Source organism: Cladophialophora psammophila (genome assembly GCF_000585535.1).
Source record: "Cladophialophora psammophila CBS 110553 chromosome Unknown aczJe-supercont1.31, whole genome shotgun sequence".
NCBI lineage: Eukaryota > Fungi > Ascomycota > Eurotiomycetes > Chaetothyriales > Herpotrichiellaceae > Cladophialophora > Cladophialophora psammophila.
In genome coordinates, this window is record NW_006912952.1 from 338,962 (window position 1) to 356,833 (window position 17,872).

At 49.0% G+C, this 17,872-nt stretch overlaps 6 protein-coding genes across 6 annotated transcripts; 5 read left to right on the forward strand and 1 right to left on the reverse strand.

Moving 5' to 3' along the window:
• Positions 1 to 2,999: 2,999 nt before the first annotated feature.
• Positions 3,000 to 3,421, forward strand: A1O5_12172 (uncharacterized protein; the record flags this gene model as incomplete). The annotated part of the gene is made up of 2 exons (XM_007752741.1): positions 3,000 to 3,156; positions 3,291 to 3,421. 2 exons carry the CDS (start codon positions 3,000 to 3,002, stop codon positions 3,419 to 3,421), a joined length of 288 nt encoding a protein of 95 aa, XP_007750931.1.
• A 581-nt stretch (positions 3,422 to 4,002) lies between these two features.
• On the forward strand, positions 4,003 to 4,239 carry A1O5_12173 (uncharacterized protein; the record flags this gene model as incomplete). The annotated part of the gene is made up of 1 exon (XM_007752742.1): positions 4,003 to 4,239. A coding segment is annotated over one exon (237 nt), but the record flags the coding sequence as incomplete, so codon positions are not given.
• Positions 4,240 to 4,552: 313 nt separating this feature from the next.
• A1O5_12174 (uncharacterized protein) lies at positions 4,553 to 4,963 on the forward strand (the record flags this gene model as incomplete). Its single annotated transcript, XM_007752743.1, has 1 exon — positions 4,553 to 4,963. A coding segment is annotated over one exon (411 nt), but the record flags the coding sequence as incomplete, so codon positions are not given.
• Positions 4,964 to 5,062: 99 nt separating this feature from the next.
• Positions 5,063 to 5,500, forward strand: A1O5_12175 (uncharacterized protein; the record flags this gene model as incomplete). The annotated part of the gene is made up of 1 exon (XM_007752744.1): positions 5,063 to 5,500. The coding sequence occupies one exon, from the start codon at positions 5,063 to 5,065 to the stop codon at positions 5,498 to 5,500; it is 438 nt and encodes a 145-aa protein (XP_007750934.1).
• A 1,276-nt stretch (positions 5,501 to 6,776) lies between these two features.
• Positions 6,777 to 7,799, reverse strand: A1O5_12176 (uncharacterized protein; the record flags this gene model as incomplete). Its single annotated transcript, XM_007752745.1, has 1 exon — positions 6,777 to 7,799. The coding sequence occupies one exon, from the start codon at positions 7,797 to 7,799 to the stop codon at positions 6,777 to 6,779; it is 1,023 nt and encodes a 340-aa protein (XP_007750935.1).
• A 2,343-nt stretch (positions 7,800 to 10,142) lies between these two features.
• Positions 10,143 to 13,550, forward strand: A1O5_12177 (uncharacterized protein; the record flags this gene model as incomplete). The annotated part of the gene is made up of 1 exon (XM_007752746.1): positions 10,143 to 13,550. The coding sequence occupies one exon, from the start codon at positions 10,143 to 10,145 to the stop codon at positions 13,548 to 13,550; it is 3,408 nt and encodes a 1,135-aa protein (XP_007750936.1).
• Between the last annotated feature and the right edge of the window lie 4,322 nt (positions 13,551 to 17,872).

Consider the following 17,872-nt stretch of genomic DNA (forward strand, 5'->3'; position numbering starts at 1 on the left):
GCCGAGGATCTCCGAAGACCGAGTTCTTAGTCTTCTAAAACGACCTTGAAGATAGCTCCTGGGCGAAATGGCTTCGAAAAAGTCTTGGATGAGGGCTCAGCATTTTCTGGTGGACATTCGAACCAGTAGATCCGAAGCAGCAATTGGTGATGAATGTTTGTCATTAGTTGAGGGAAGAGGAGACAGGGTGGTTGAGGGAAGATAGAGCGTCGAGAGTCGAGAGTCGAAACCAACTTCACGCGACTCGATTTCAACTTGGCGCGTCGACATTTTCTCAGCGCAGCATCCATTTCAACACCACCATTCCCATCATCCATCACCCATCATCCATCACCCATCATCCATCACCCATCATCCCACCATATCATCATGATCGAATCGTGATTCCATCATCCATGTCTCTGCTTGCAATCTCCTCGTCCCCCCGAGCCGTGCCAACACACCTCCGTCGACGCCGTACAAGATGTCCTGGGGGCTCATATCAACTAACCACAGCCTCCCGCGAGATTCTCCCATCCTTCAACCCATCGATCACCTACGCGCGAATATAGGTTCTCTTTCGATGATGTTGACTCCAGGATAATACATTGGCCCCCTATCGCCCCAGGATGGACTTGGTCCTCGTCGGCCGCCGCGTGGTCCCAGAAACACTGGTCCAGGTCGAGTCGGAAATGAGCTGAACGTGGTGATCTCTTCCCAAGGTAATCCTGTTGGCAAATGGCGTGATGGTGTTCTTCCCCTAGACTGTCGTTCGATGTAGTCGTCTCTGCGCCAGGGAAGACAGCATATTGCGAGGAGAAAGACGAGGATGAGACCGACAACCGTTATCGGGACCCAAATTTTGGTGCTGTCGCTGTCGCCCATTTTGCTGGCTGGTTTTTGAATGGTATCTCGCTACAAAGAGTGTCGTTTCTAATTTTGCTGCGAGATGTTGTTCTGGTAACCCTGCGGGAGTGGAAAGATTGATATCACTTTGACTCCAAACACTGGTAAGGAAGACGGTGACGAACGAAAAGCAGCTCGCTACATGCATTCTACACCACACCTCCCTTTTATGCGGTGCAAGTGTATTGAATCAGGCACCTAATTTGCTTGCACCTGTCAAACGACTGTGGGAACCACTCGACATGGAGACACATGCATCCAGCTTGATTTCTTTCTGTGTTGTGTCTGTCTGCTGAGGTGCGTTAGCTTTGAAACCACATTTGCCTGCAGGTCCTTTTGTACGCAGGACTTATTAGCGAGCTTTTCCTTACTGCCCGGTATCTTCTTATGATAGGTGGAGTGGCCTATCTCAGCGGACATGGACAAAGCCTCCGACAAGGTCGACAAACTGCCCCAGACAAACACAATCTTCCAATACACTTTTGACGATTTCGGACCACGAATGCTGATGGTGAGCTCTCTTCCCGTTTGTAAGATCTAAGCCGCCCGTCTCTTGTCCTCGGGAAACTTCAACCCGGATTTGGTCGTTTGATGCACTCTGGGAGGGGATGCATGACTTGCTCGACGTGGAAATTCCTCTGAACCCTCTACTCGTCGTTGCTTAGCTCTTGATAGCAGCGGACTCAGGATCTGTCGGCACAGGTTAGCCTACCACAACGGCTCATGGCCATGGGGAACTTATAGGACCGTGTTCACCAACGTGCATTCCTTGGTAATCACAAGCATCCATATTCACTAATCGCATGGCCTTACAGACGAAAATTGCAGACGATTCAGCTAATTGGAGCTTGACTATTGCTATGTTTGGGATCGGAGGGCCATCTGCTGTCGAGGTGCATCGTCCTCTTGTGGAGGTGACACAAACAAGCAACTTAGTAAGTGTCATTGTCTGTGTCACTTTCAAGCTCATTGCCGAGGATCCTTAAGAGTATGATGCAGGAAAATATCAAGAGCTTTGCGCTCAAGAATGAGACGCTCGCCTCATATCAGATCTTGGTCAAACGCTGAATTGCTGGGCAAGTTAGACATACTGGCTGGGAAACGGCCGTCGGTCCCTATGCTCAGCATTAAGGCCTTGCAGTGCATCTCATGGTTCCGTGTCGATAGAGCCTATCAATCTGCCTACGAACCCATCGAGGACATTCGCAGAGATGCCACGTCATCAACGCCGAAGAAGGCCTGAATGGACGCTGAGCCATTCCATCGCCACCAGTCGCTTGTGTTATGTTCCCATCCACCTCTTTGAGGACTCATCACCATGTCCCTGAACAGGGAAATTGTGTCTGATCATGCTGGCCATGGATCGGCCAACGTTTGACGTTCTTCTAAACCCCGTCTGACCTGCGACGAGAAGGCACTGAGACGCCACACGCAATTAACATAGCTCATCACATCACAGGGGTTCATGGTAAGGAAATTTTTTGTTTTGAATCTCCCCGTAACCGCTCTTTGACTGGGAAATGCTGAGCGGTGATCCTGTTTGATCGAATTCTCCTACGTGCGTACCAGTAGCTCGGCTCCGGACATCGGCTATACCTAATTAGTTTGGAATCCACGAGAGTATCATCGCCTCCGTGGATATCATCGAGACTTGAGCGACAACATTATTTCGAAGACATTGGAGGCTCCGTACCGTCGGCGCCATCTACAACGCCGGTTCTCTACGCGCGCAGTCCTTCCCAAGCTTCGCCTCTTATCCTGAACTAGACTCCTCGCATGACAATATAAGCATACAACTATCCAGTGAATCACAATGGTCAAAGAACCGAAGGACTTGCGAAAACCACCCACATTGATATCAATCATACCGTTCCAACATGCACGGGTCCTGCAATTGCGGCGCCGTCACCGTCGAGGCCGACATCCCTCTTGAGGGAACCCCCAGCGCATTTGTCTGCCACTGTCAGAATTGCAAAAAAACCAGCGGTGCAGGTATGTTATATCTCCACTTCCCGCTCCCCCTTCTCCCTGGGGCCAGTCAGAGTTCAATCAACGCTTTCAAAAGACGTGCATTATACTCGGGCACTGATCTGGTTGCAGGAGGCGGCTTCGCCATGTTCGTCCCGCTGGAAAAGGTCACCTTCGCGGGCCCCATCAAGCACTACGCCGACAAGAATACCGACAGTGGCCGCACCGTCGATCGTCATTTCTGCGACATCTGCGGCAGTCCGATCTACGGGCTCGCCAAGGAGGGTCTGCCCGGCCAAGCTTGTGAGTCGCACATACATATCATATCTTCTGTTCTCCTACAATCATTCGCTACGCGAACGCTGTAAAAAAAAAAAAAAGTCAAAAAACAGTTGTAACTACATATCTAACTCTCTTCCTATGCTTACGACACGCAGTGGTGCGCATCGCGCTATTCAACGACTTCAAAACATCGCCGCCGAAACCCGGCGCGGAGCTCTACACCAAGGACCGCTGGGTCTGGGACGAACCGATCCAGGACGCCCAGCAGGTCCCGACGACAATGTAAAGGTCCTTCTCAGACCAAGATTGTTCGGAGAAATGGCATGCTGTAAAAGAAGGGCTCGAACGTTGGGGCTGGCACGGTGCTTCGGCGCCAGAATATTCTGATCCTGATCCTTCATTCAAGGACTCGTCCTCTCTTTTTAAGTCACCACCAATAACTACATTCATTACTACCTAGATTACCCTTGAACGGGAAACCTGATTGCCATATACCGTTTGATCCTCGGGGGTGAGCGACGGCCGCTTTAACCTGAGCTTTGACTGAGCCATTAGCTGAGCGTTACTGAGTGCTTCCTGCGCGCTCCCTGAGCACCCCAACCACCACCGATTCTCCGAACAGCTGTCGCTGGCTTAAGGGCGCAATATGAGAGCGACGGCCATCGGCTTAAATAAACTATTGATACCACGCTTGAGAATAAACCAAGACTACAAAAGAAATACCGGCGGCCGGACCCGAAAACAGATTATCTATATCTGTCAACAGTCGCTCATCCTCCGAACGACGAGAGAGACTGTTCTGAAACCTGTGATTCAGACTTATCGAATACTTTTTTCCGTGAACCTAGAACAGAAGACGACGATGAGCCCGCCATACATTACGGATTGATTGCTTCAGCGAATCGAGTGATAAACGACGCCTCAGCTCGAAATCACGCGGCAAATTATGGTGTTCTGTGTTTTGAGATGGAGGCAGCGGGTGTTATGAACCGCTTTCCTTGCCTGGTGGTCCGCGGTATATGCGATTACTCGGACTCTCATAAGAATAAGCGGTGGCAGGGATATGCAGCAATGGCGGCTGCTGCGTATACAAAAGATCTCCTGCTTCGAATCCCACCAAACCAGAGTGCAAGCTGAGAAAAAGATCACCGAAACATTTTCGGAGTCTTTCTTTGGTAGGTAAGCCTCAAAAACATAGGAGTCATTAGCCTAATATCTTTGTATATGTAATAGATATTCAGAAGGATGTGAAGACCTTTGTCAACGTACAGACTGAGCGAATGAAACAAGCTATCCCCCAGTGGCTTTCGCCCACAGAATTTGTCTCTCAGCAAAACGACTTCATGATGAAGCATCAGCCGGGAACCGGTCAGTGGTTCCTCAACTCACAAGAGTATCACAACCGGCTAGGGGCCCTCAGACAGTTGCCGTAGTCATTGGCGATCGCGAATTCGATGATGACAATGTGCCCGACCGGGGCACTGTATTGTCTGTCTGTGCTGGTCTGGTCACGGTCGATGAACAAAGTCAAGTCATCCGACTCGTTCACTATACGGCACAAGAGTACTTCACGAAGCAAGGGGCTTGGTTTCCAGAGCCAGAAAGCTACATCGCGAAGGCTTGCATTACCTATTTGTCCTTCAACAATTTTGCAAGCGGCATCTGTCACACCGCTGACCAGTTCACGAAAAGGCTACGAACTAATCCACTCTATGGCTACGCAGCCCGGTTCTGGGGAGAGCATATCGAAGAAGATGTGGAGACTCAACAAGAAGTTCTTCAGTTTCTTATCAGTGACTCAAACGTTGCTTCGTCAAGTCAAGTTTTGTTGGCATCAGCCAAATCCTGGGATCATTGCAGTGAAGAGACTCGAATGCAGACAACAAGTGTACACTTAGCTGCATAGTTCGGGCTAAGACACTTCATGATGACGTTAATTCAAAGAGGATATCAACCAGATCTGCATGATACATGGGGATGGACGCCACTGTCGCTGGCTGCTACACGAGGGCATGCGGAAACGGTCCGGCTTCTAGCCGGCCTGGGTGCTGACCTGGAGCCGGTACACAGAGACTTGGGTTATACCCCAATGATATGGGCAACTCAGCAAAGTCACGAGGCTGTAGCCCGCCTACTTATTGAGCTAGATGCGGACCTAGAATATCAGGATAAGAACGGCTGGGCACCTTTGATGATAGCGACTTGGTTCGATTATCAGGCGATGGTCCGTTTACTGGATGAGTTAGGTGCGAACCTAGAATATCAGAACAAGGACGGCTGGACATCTTTAATGACAGCGACTCGGCTCGATAAACGGGCGATGATCCGTTTACCGGTCGATTTGGGTGCCGGCCCAGGACGTTAGGACTAGGATGGTAACAAATTGTATTGTTCAGTGTAACAAGTACTTCTTATGCCCCGAACTTACGGAGGCGTGCCCCTTTGGGGGCCTCAGCTGCACTTGCCATCTGTCCCCCCCCCCCCCTCTTTCGTTTCAGCTATTCAGCCTGCTGCCTGGAAACTTCGATCCTTCCGTCTGCGTCTTTACCCAATGCTAGCGCTGAATGGGTGATCTTGATCGCGCTGCTAGGAGAGAGTCATTTTTATGTACCAAGTACAAAGCAATATGGATGCTCTGCATAATGCGAGTGGCTTGAACGGGCCACAAGGTCTCATGAGCCCGGTCCGATCTAATGAGGTGGTCGATGGGTACAAGAAGGTTAATGTGCGCGCTGGCGTTTTCGAGAAGGACTGAGGATGCGATATCAAGGCCAAGAGACAGAAAGCTCAAGATCACATATAAAGCGGGCCAGCCGGGGCATCGAATGCAGTGCAGAAGACCTTTCAAGCGGGACTCAGTGGCGCGAGCTTTATTCCTTGCAGCCAGGGTATCAATAATCTATCACCGCCGTAAAGGCGTGGACACCAGGGACAGGACTCTAGCGCCGGACTTTCCACTCATTTAGCCTCCTTGTCGCTTGCTATGTTCCGTGGGGTCGGCGTCTGTTCCTTGTCTCAGATGGTTTTTCAAGAGTTGATGTGGAAGAGGTATGGACACTGAGGGTGAGAAAGGGAACCTTGGTTTTGAGTCAAGCTAGTGTAACAGAGCACTTCAGGGTTCGGCGTGCACGTGCAACAACGCACAGAGGCCTGTCCAGCAGATCGGGAATCGAGAACGCGTTTCTGGTTGATACTGACAAGACAACACCACCAACACCACCCAGAGGGGCAGCGGCTAGGGCTACAAACACCTAGCACAGCGGGAGCATCGACGGACAGGACAGGACTGATAAAAAACACTCAGGAATTAGGTAGACGGCGCCAAAAACCATGGAATTCATGATACTCTGCTCAATCTGTAATGAATGGTACACTGCCAGCACTGTAAACTGTTCTGCACCCCCCTCTCTGCCAGCCCATTTAGGTTTGACATGTGACTAGACAACTTTTTTCACTCTGCCACCGCTCTACCAGCCCAGCACAGCCCATCACAGCACAGCCACCTCGCCTTGTTACACTAGCTATGTTGATCAATGGCAAATTCTAATGATGATTACATAGAGAAATTTTCAAGAGGCTCGAGTCCTCATCTCCTTTCCACTAGGAAGATATACACAGTATTGCCCTAGCGTAGAGTATTGTTAACCGTCCTTTCCCGTGTCTTCATCAGAACTTGAATAGTCAACCCGCTTCATCTTCTCATGGTGTTGTGCATCGGCAGACTCGAGTTTGTTTCCTTTCTTCGATAACGGGCACCATGATTTTGAAGGGCCGTCGCTTTCAACTGCTGTTGGGCTGCTCTGGTCCTTGGTCTTGCCTTTTGTCTCTGTCCCCGTGGCGCCGAATGGCCACCACTGTTTAGCGTCGCCTTTCCTCGTCGATTGAAGGCCTCTCTGAGGAGATTCGGCCAGTTGCCGTTCGCAGCTCTTGATATGGCGTTCAAGCACATCGGTCATGTCTTTGTTCTTCTCTCCCTCGAGCCACCACCGCGCTCTTGGTAGGTGGAGGGAGGAAGATCGTCCTCTAGTTCTCTTCTCGCTCAATAGTACGTCGAGGACATCGGCACGTCTGTGGAACAGCGCTGATTTGATAGGAAAATCAAGATGAGGGGTATCGCGGGCCATCTTGCTGATAACGTCGATGGGTTGGCCGCATTCCACAGCTCGTGTCAGCGGTCCGCCCATACGGGATGTGTAGTTGAGAGTCATTTTGTCCAAGGCTCCGTGGTCCAAGAGAACGTGTATGAAAGGCGCGTTGTCGGCACCCCCTTCGCAAGCTTTCCTCAATAAGCTCGTCATATGGTCTTCGTACTCCAAAAAGGCAATTTCAGGTGTGTGCGAACAGACCAGTTTGAGCATATCAGGATCCAGAGGCGGCTCCAGAAGCGCGCCGGGAATTGCACCGTCGCCAATTTCGACTTCTGGGTAGACTGAATACCGGAATCGAACAATCGGCTGGTGTCCATGAGAAATGGCTGCGGCGAACAAGGTGCTCGTCGTCGGTGCACTCTCTGGTGTTCTTTCGTAGTATCGTGTGGCAGGGCTACCATGCTTGATGCCGTGCTCATTGAACAGTATCTGTAGCTCATCCAGTCGACCGGCGCTGCAGGCTTCCAGCATTGCTTCCTGCCACTGGTCAGAGGACGCTGCCTCGGACTCGGCCATTCTGAAAATGTATGGTGTAGGTTTCAGAAATGACAGAAGTTGACAGAATTTCCGTACAAAGTCGATGAGGCTGGACTGTTCTATGAAACGGGAGTTTTTGACTAGCATAGTATGCCTACATCGAGCATTGCAGTTAGAGGGGACAGTGTTGACAGTGCCTAGTTTGGTGGCGGAGCGCTCTCTCGAAACCCACGAATACGCGCTGGGCCCTGGACGGAGAACGTAGGTTTGTTCACCATGCATGAATTGTTGGACTGGCTTGGGTCTTTTGTGGTTGCCTGGTGGCACGAACGGCTGCTTGTAGCCAGGAGGCCGCAGGCGATGACGCTGGGCGTCTATCTGGGCTCTATCTGGGCTCTATCTGGGCTCTATCTGGGCTCTATCTGGGCTCTATCTGGGCTCTATCTAACCCCTCAAGTTGAGCCGCCGACCTAACTTGCTGGTGGCACAATATGGTCACATGAAGTCACATGTTGTTGTCAAGCCTCAGTTTCCGCTAATTTCGACCTCTTCAACTCACAGTCCAACATTTCGCGTCCCTGCAGTTGTCTGTCACTTTCTATATTGAAGTGGATTCGTATAATTCTCGCCTGGGCCTTGACAATCGGCCCAGTCTTTTGACCTCGAGATGTGCGCCATTTTTTTTTTTTTCACCTCGGATCCTTGGCTGACAAGACAGTGGTTGTTTCGATCTCCAACTTAAGCCTCACAGCTCAACCACTTGATCTTACGATGTCGGGGTGGGGAATCTGCCTCGCCGGCGCTAAGTAAGCGTTTGACTAAGTTTATATCAGTTTGGTGTTGAGCGCTTCATGATACCGCGACTAGGGAGGCTGCGCTGCTCTGTCAGCGATAATCTAATATAATGTCTGAAGATACCACAAAACTATAGCCTTCACGGCTGCATTTCGGAAGCACCGACCAACGTTAGGACCAGGTCGGAACCACGTAGAACCACCGTGACCAAGATTTTTTTGTTTTTCCGCCGCAGAAGTGTAAAGTTTTGGTGGAGAGCATGCTGAGCTTGCGAGGAGGTCGAGACATCTCGCTTGGGATTTATTATATCTTGCGACATGAAGCCTCAAGTTCCCCAGCGGCAGCCCCCCAAAGCGGACGAAGGCCTGCAAAGACGGAGGCAGCACGGTCTCCGTTGCACGAGTGCGTGTTGTTATATAACCAGAGTCAAGAGAGTCTAGACCGAGCACTTTGCTCCCTGAAGGTTCAGCGAGGGCTATCCCAGTCCCTCCCGCCCCGTCCCTTGCCCGTCCCTCCCCCCGGCTGCTGCTCCTGCTAGATTTCGGAGGTCCAAAAGAGGTGATGATGATACACTACTCGTACCAGTCTCAGCTTGTCCGCCCTCACTGATCATCTCAAGCGACACTGAAAGTTCCACGGCTTCCGCTTCCGCTTCCGCTTCTACAATTACCCCTCCGCCACCCCACCTGACGCGTTCCTGCGCCCATCTCTCTCTCCTCCACCGACCACCATCTGTCCACCCGGTGGACCGCTATTCCCAGCTATTCAACTGTGTCAACATAGCTATTGAGTCTCAGCAAGTTATTGAGGACGCTCTAGAAGCCTCCCGAAATCGCGATTACCCTTCCCTCCGCGCCACCGCCACTGCCTACGGCACCTCGAAGCCATGGTGAACGCGTCGAGCAAAAGATGGATAATTAAGACCAACTCACCTCGTTCCATGTCGTCTTTTGATTAGCGCCGTATTTGTAATTCGTCGGCAAAATAGCGCCCGGCTCAACTTCGGCTCACCCTCTCCTCAATTTGCACTGCCACCGCTCACTTTCAACTGGGAACTCACCTTTGTATCCCAACTCCGTTAGCCAGCCCAATTGTAGATATGCCTGTCATAGCTTTCTGTTCACTCTACACGAAAGATAATTGCAGGCGTGAGGTGGTGATGAGGCCCAGAAATGGGCCGCACTGTGAATGGGGTGGCCTCTGCAGAACTGGGCCATTCATGCAAGATAGCCCTGCGCGATTGTGGAAATCGCGGGCGTTTCCAATGTGTTCTCCAGGGGGATTTTCACGGATGAATGAGGCGAGCCCCTCGCTCCATTGGAACGGCGGCCATTACGGATTAGTTCTCTTACAGTACTGTAGGGTAGGGCAAGGGTAGGGTCAGAGCACTCAGTCGGCTGGACAGGCGTGCTGGTGCCGACACTGCCGAATTAAGCCGAGGAGCAGGGGGCGGGGCAACAGGGTTTGAGGTCCACTTTTCATGAATACTGCAGCCACCTGGAAAACGAGACAAAGATCATTAATGTGCGTGACACGCGATGGCTATCGCTCTCCAGTCGATGACCGCCTTGGTGGGTTGCCTCCAGGATGTCTTCCTCTCAACCCATCAAGATTCTCATAGCCAATCGATCCGAGATAGCATGCCGCCTCATCAGGACATATTCGCTCTACTCAAGCATCCACACAGTAGCCCTGTTCACCCCCTCTGAGAAGGATGCGACACACGTGCGTCTTGCAACTGCATCAGTGGCGCTCCCAGGAGAAGGGCCACGTGCATATCTGGACGCGGCCAATATTGTCAACATTGCGAAGAAAGAAGGATGCTGGGGTATCGCACCGGGCTATGGTTTCTTGTCCGAAGACGCTGGGTTTGTGAGACTATGCGAGGATGAAGACATCATGTTCATCGGACCATCGAGCGAGCAGTTGGCACAACTCGGAAACAAGATGAGCGCGAAGTCATTGGCGGCAGATGCAGGTATACCGGTTCTAGATGGCACGCAGACCCTACTCGATCGAGGTTCTTCCATCACGGATGTACTAGCGTTTGGAAAGAGCCTGGGCCCAGCCAGCAAAATCATCCTGAAGGCCGCAGCTGGCGGCGGCGGGCGCGGCATCCGCATCATTGATGACAATACGGACGAGCAAGCTATTCGCCTGGCTTACGAAGCTTGTCAGCGAGAGGCACATGCATCCTTCGGCATTGGAAGCTTATTCGCGGAGCGATATCTGCACGGTGCTACACATATTGAAGTCCAGCTTCTTGGAGACGGCACTGGAGAAGTTTGCCATTTCTGGGAAAGAGAATGCTCGCTTCAGCGCAGAAACCAGAAAGTCGTGGAGATTGCGCCTTCGCATTCCATTACGCCACGGCTTAGGCGAGCTATCATCGAGGCTGCGGTGAAACTAGGAAAAGCAGTGAAGCTGCGAAGTCTCGCCACAATCGAGTTCCTTGTCGATGCAGCAACCGAAGACTATTATTTCATGGAGGCGAATCCCAGGATCCAAGTCGAGCATACCATCACCGAACAGATCAATGGCATTGATTTGGTGGATTTACAGCTTCAGGTTGCCTTGGGACGAACGCTGGCAGACCTGAACATAACGCGAGAACCCCCACCACCTCGGCTTACATCCATACAGCTACGCATCAACGCCGAAACTTTCAGGCAAGATGGCACCGCGCAACCTGAAGCGGGGACTATTCGACAAGGACATTTCCCCACGGGAGCAGGCGTGCGAGTCGAGACAGCTCTTGAAGGAGGCCGACAGTATGCTGTGAGCCCTTTGTTCGACAGCCTTTTGGCGAAACTCATTGTCACCTCATCGTCGTATGAGTCCGCACTGCGGCTGGCTCGTTGGGCCATCGACGAGACAAGGATCGGAGGATGCAGGACGAATCAGGCGTTCCTAATGGCTTTGCTGGATATCCAACCCGTGCAAGAGGGCAAGAGCAACATTTTGACCATCCAGGAGAACTTCGAGGTGCTGTACAGCGCCACGCAGCAGTTCGAAGACGCGTTGCGGGCTAAAGGTGACCGCAACTCCGACGAAGCTACCTCGCTAATGGAGGATGCGGCTAAAGTTGAGCGACCTGCAGGCTCGGAAGAGCTGCTCGCACTTGTCACGGGGGTTGTCCTTTCCATCAAAGTGAGCGGAGGCGACAAGATCACTGCTGGCCAAGAATTGGTCGTTCTTGAGGCGATGAAGATGGAACATTCCGTCCGGAGCGCCTACAATGGTGTTGTGGCGAAAGTGGCCGTCACGCAAGGACAACAAGTAAATGCCGGCGATGCTCTTCTCTTCACCCGCTCGGATGGCGACAGTTCATCTACCAATACACACGACCTAGCCGAGACTGAGAACCCAGAGAAGCTGCGGCCGGAGCTGACGGAGCTGAACGAACGTAAGGCCTTTCTACGGTACGCTGGCCGCGAAGAGGACGTGGCCAAGCGCCATGCGAACGGATACCTCACGGGCCGGGAAAATCTCGACTTACTTGTAGACAAAGATTCATTCGTTGAATATGGAGACCTCGTGGTTGCGGCACAGAGGAAAAGATACCCCATGTCCCATCTCATCGCTCGAACAAGCGGGGATGGTATCATCGTGGGCTGGGCCAAGATAGACTCTCATCCAGTCGCAGTTGTCATTGGCGACTACCTCGTCCTTGCCGGCACGCAAGGACACTTCCATCATCAGAAGTTAGACCGCATCTTCCAATCAATCATTGATCATCCTGTGCCACTGGTGATGTACGCCGAAGGAGGCGGTGGAAGACCAGGTGACACCGATCACTTGGGCATGGCGGGCCTAAAGACGCCATCATTCGCTCTGATGGGCGAGATCAAGGCAAGAGGGATACCTTCTGTTGCAGTAGTGAATGGATACTGCTTTGCGGGCAACGCTGCATTCTTGGGAACGTGCGACATTGTCGTCGCTACCAGAGGCGGATCAAAAGATGCGCCGCTGAGGAAGTCCACCACGATCGGCATGGGCGGTCAAGCAATGATCGAGGGCGGTGGCCTTGGCCGATTCGAGCACGAACATATCGGTCCCGTCGATGTCCATATGCGCTCAGGTGGCATTGATGTACTTGTGGACACCGAGGTCGAAGCTGCGCCGCTTGTCCGCAAGATCGTTGCTCTGTTCACACATCCTCTGCTGCCACCGGCGGAGAGTCCTTACACATCGGATCCTCTTCGCCTACGCACCGCCGTGCCGCCACTGTCATCTCGTCGCCGAGCCTACGATGTCCGTCGTGTGATCAACCTTCTTCTGGACGACGATAGCTTCATCGAATTCTGTCCCGAGTGGGGTCTCTCTGTGCTCACAGGCTTTGGCCGCATCCACGGCCACGCCGTCGCAATCATGGCTTCTAACTCCTCATCTCCCCTAGGCGGCGCTATCGACGTCGCATCCGGAGCAAAAGTCAACCGCCTTCTCCGTCTCCTCATCCGCCTCGGCGGCATGCATCTCCTCAGCCTCTGCGATACCCCTGGATTCATGGTCGGCCCCGACTTCGAGCGCTCGATCGAAGCTCAAGGTGCCGGAAGTACATACCGCTGCTTCGGTGACTGGTTTGGCAACTCCCAAGAATTTGCCCTTCTCGGCGGTCGCGTCCTAGGAGTCGTACTGCGAAACGGTTTCGGACTGGGCGCACAAGCGATGCTCGGTGGTGGAAGTTTGAAGAACAGCATGTGCGTGGCGTGGCCGAGTGCCGTCTTTGGGGGCATGGGGATCGAAGGCGCTGTAAGGCTTGCGTACAAGAAGGAGTTAGATGCCATCAACGATCTTGAAAAGAGGAAGAAAAGGGAGCAGGAGATGATCGAGGTCATGTACAGCGAAGGGAACGCCCTCAATATGGCTATGGCGGCTGAGATCGACGGTGTGATCGATCCGGCTACGACGAGGAAATGGCTGGAGCAGATGATTGACGTGTTACCGGAGAGAGTGCCGCGGTATGTTAGGGCAAGAAGACGTGCGAAGATATGAGGGCAACAGAGTTCATCGGCGAAGTTGAAAGATTGGTGTGATGGATATGTGAAGCCATCCCATAAATTTGGTACCTAGTAGATCTACCCTAACTAGACAAAGTCCGGAATCGAACTTGCTTTGTGACTACTACCTTTGCAACTAACTGGACACTTCGTGGGCCTCACCAAGTAAAACACGGGTTGTTCCAATAATGGTGTCCAAATCGGGAATTTTCGCAAGACGGACGGCCGGGGAGAGTGCTGGCGACGGTATAGGCACTGGAAGGGAATAGTTATACAGTTACAACAATTGAAGGTAACTTAGGCTAGATTTCCGGTGCTTGACGACATAGTTTCAATAACAGACGATTGTGGTCTATATTTTCAAATACTTTAGATATAAGCACACAGCGTAATCAGAATGAATCCATACTGTGCTATAATTCTTCTTAAATACCACTCCACAGTAGTCATCATCAGCAATTTTTCCCGCGACTCACAGTATTCTTATATACCCAGGGAGCCCAGGGAGCCCACAGTCGCTCACAGCTCCTCACAGCTCTTATATCTAGGCTATGAGCTCTTATAGATCATCTATTTTTAGTAACTTTTATAATATACTTATTATATAATATTATTAAATTTAAAAAGGTCTTTTTTATTTCGGAAATAAGATTTACACTAAAAGCGGATAACTCGCTAAGTCTTTATCTTAGTGAATACTAACGCTATTAAGCTAATAATTTAAGATTTAGTTCGAAACCTTATATTTTATATAATAAGTATATTATAAAAGTTACTAAAAATAGATGGTCTATAGAGGCTCATAGCCTAGATATAAGAGCTATGAGCGACGGTGGGCTCCCTGGGCTCCCTGGGCATACAAGAATGCCGTGAGCCGCGGGAAAAATTGCTGATGAGCAATAAGAAACATCGATCTACTCTTTTTACTCCACTATTATCTAGGTTAGCCGAGTACATTCCTCGATAAACTTCTTCTTTCTTATCTTCTTCGTCTCTAGATTATCACCGAAGCCGAGGAATCTTCGCCTCCTCTACGGGATAAGAGCTATACCGAATGAGAATACGCTAACTCTTCCGCGAGATTAAAGTACAGAAAAAAAGTAAGTGAAATTGCGTATAAGAGAGAAAGAGAGGAAGAAAGAGAGAGAGATTAAGTAGAACAACGAAGAAAGAGAAAACGTTTAGGTTTTCGAGAAAGTAGAGCCCTTTTAGACTTCATCATCTAGACACTACGAAAAGCCTTCCGCGGGGTCTTAGTCGCCTACGAGAGTAGTGAGAAAGATAGGCGTCTATTACGAACCCACCGTTGTCCCCAAGTACTCTACGCCCTCCACCCGAATCGAGTGGACGGTATAGAAAGAAAAGGAAAGAATAAGGCAAAGGACGGTTAAGGCACAAGGCTATCGGTTAACGCTGCCTTACCCTTTTCACGTGACAGAAAGAGGGAAAGCTATAAGAGTCTCCTCTCACCTAAATCGGCTAAGAGAGAACTCTTCCTTTTTCTTAAGCGTTGAGTCGTTGTTAATAGGGCTACGTGAATAGAATAAGACATTTAGCTACTTTAATTCCTTTGTACCTACTGCGTTACGTAGGTCCCTAATAATTCTCAACGCTTACCTATTACGCAGTGATACTATCGAGCTAGTAGTAGCTATATACGATTCTAGGGAGACCCCTAAAAATTATTCTTACTAAGGTAAGTTCCTATCTAAATTAGGTGAGAATGAACCCCTCATCGCCCCGAGATAATGGGGCGCCCGAGGTCTCGTCGGGGACTATCGATGAAGACCCTACGACCACTACGGGCCCTGCAGACCCGCGACACCTCATTTTCACGTCTACGAACGTAAGTAACCTCGAAGAAATGAATGATGAACAATTATAGACCGAACTATCTAAGCTTAAAAGAGAAAGAATACGACGAGAATAAATAGATCGAATCCATTACCTACGGAGAGAAGATACTCTTAGTATAGAATAAAGATTAATATAAGAGACTATAGTATATTCTCGAAGTCTCCCACCTAAATCGGATAGGAATAATAAGCGACTAGTTATAGATGATTTAGCTAGCTACGCGAAAATCTTTAAGGCGGACTCCCCGAAGCATTTTAATAGAGGTAGTTACTAGGCCTTAACCGAGTTTATTATGGGCATCGAGATATATTTTGAGTTCTATTACTAGGACCTAATAGACTCTAAGATAGCTAAGCGAACCATCTAAACGGCGGTAACCTAGCTAGATAGAGAGCCTCGTCAGGTATATTATAGACAACGTAACGTACCCGCTAGTTAGAAGGAATTCCTTACGTTCCTTCGAGGCACCATTAAAGACTCTTAAACTCGCACTTTTAAGGCTACTTATACTACTTAGTTTAGAAAGTAATAAAAAGAATAGAGTATTCGTTAGTACTTATATAAACTAGAGTAAGTAGAGGCCGAGATAAAGATATTAAGGCTCACGGAAGTCGAGTAAAAGATGTGACGTTTCCTTTATAATTTATAGTCTAATATTCGTAACGTAGTTATGGTAGAGCCATAGAAGGTACGTCTTAATAGAGATACTATCTTTACGGCCGCCTATCGCTATAAGATACGTTTCGCGAATGAGTAAAAGAATAAGGCTAAGAAGAAGAATACTTTAGAGAAAAGAAATGAGCTCCTAAAGTAAAAGACATCGATGGCTATAATAGAAAGTGAAAATAGAACTTCTCACCCGAATCGAGAGGGAAAAAATATATTTAGTTCGCTAAACGTATTAGCTAAGTCTAAAGCTAAGCAGAGAGAAAAATTAACGTCCTCGTTTATTTCTAAGTACTATAATTATCATAAGGAAGGGTATCTAGTACGGGATTACCCTAAAAAGAGTATAAAAAAATAGATACTAATGTGGTAAACGTAGCTATCGCATTAAGGTATATTTAGTCTACGAGATACGGCGCATTGGAGCAACGCTGTGTAAGTATTTAAGTAATAATCCGAGTAAAGGGCGAGAAGCATCGATTACGGGCCCTTGTGGACTGTGAGGCACAGGACGACTTCATCTCATAGATAACTATTGTTAGGCTTAGTTTAAAAGGCGTTCTACCAGATATATTTAGGAAGGCTATAAATGGACGGTAGATCACCATTTACGGCCGTTACAGCCTCGAGATTTAGGCCATTAATGACCGGGGGAGAACTACTAAGGCCAGACTTAATTTATTATCTACGAATATCGAGGGATTCGATATAATACTCGGTATACGCTGGCTCGAAGCAATTAATCCCGATATTAATTTTAGAGATAGTACCTAGGTAGTAAAAGATCTAGATCGCTAAACCCGAATTAGTATAATCATAGCGTAAGAGCTTATTTAAGAGAAGAATGAAATCTACATTATGTGATATTAATCTTTAGAGAAATCTTAAAGAGTTTCTTACCCGAATCGAGTGGGGCAGTGTTTCACCCGCCTCCGAACTCTCGTATTAAGTAAGAACGGAGATATACCTTCTCTTTATACTAGCTATAGCGACGTAGCATTAGATCCGAGCGAGACTTAAATTTCACTAGTATCGAGAGTAGAGTATATAATTAATCTCACGCCAGGCACAATAGTACTCTATGAGCCTATCTACTCTTTAAGTGATAGAGAACTCGAGGCTCTAAGAGAATACCTCGACAATATATTAATGAAAGAGTAAATTCAACGAAGTATTTTACTTACTGAGGCTCTCATTCTATTTATTCTAAAGAAAGACGAAGGACTTCGCCTCTATATGAACTATAGAGAGCTAAATAAGGTCACGATTAAGAACCGTTATTCATTACCCTTAATATCTAAGATCCTTAATCGCCTAGCAGGAGCAAAACTCTTTATAAAGCTAGATCTACGAGATACTTACCATAGAATCCCCATTAAGGCAGAGAACCAGTGGAAAATAGCATTCCGCACTAGATATAGGTAGTTCGAGTACTTGGTGATGTCTTTTAGGCTGACGAATACCCTAGTTACTTTCTAGACATACGTAGACGAGTTCCTAAAGGACTTATTAAACGTTTTCTACATTACATATATAGACGATATCCTAATCTTTAGCAGAATAGAGAAAGAATATAAGGATTATGTTAAATAAGTACTCGAAAGACTTCGAAAATTACGCCTTTTTATTAAACTTAGTAAATATGAGTTTCATACAAGAGAAGTAGCATTCCTAGGCTTCATCGTTAATGAGGAAGGAGTTTTAATGAATCCTTAGAGAGTGGTAGTCATCCGAGAATAGCCTACTCCCTAGATATTTAGAAATATTTAGATATTCCTAGAGTTTACTAATTTC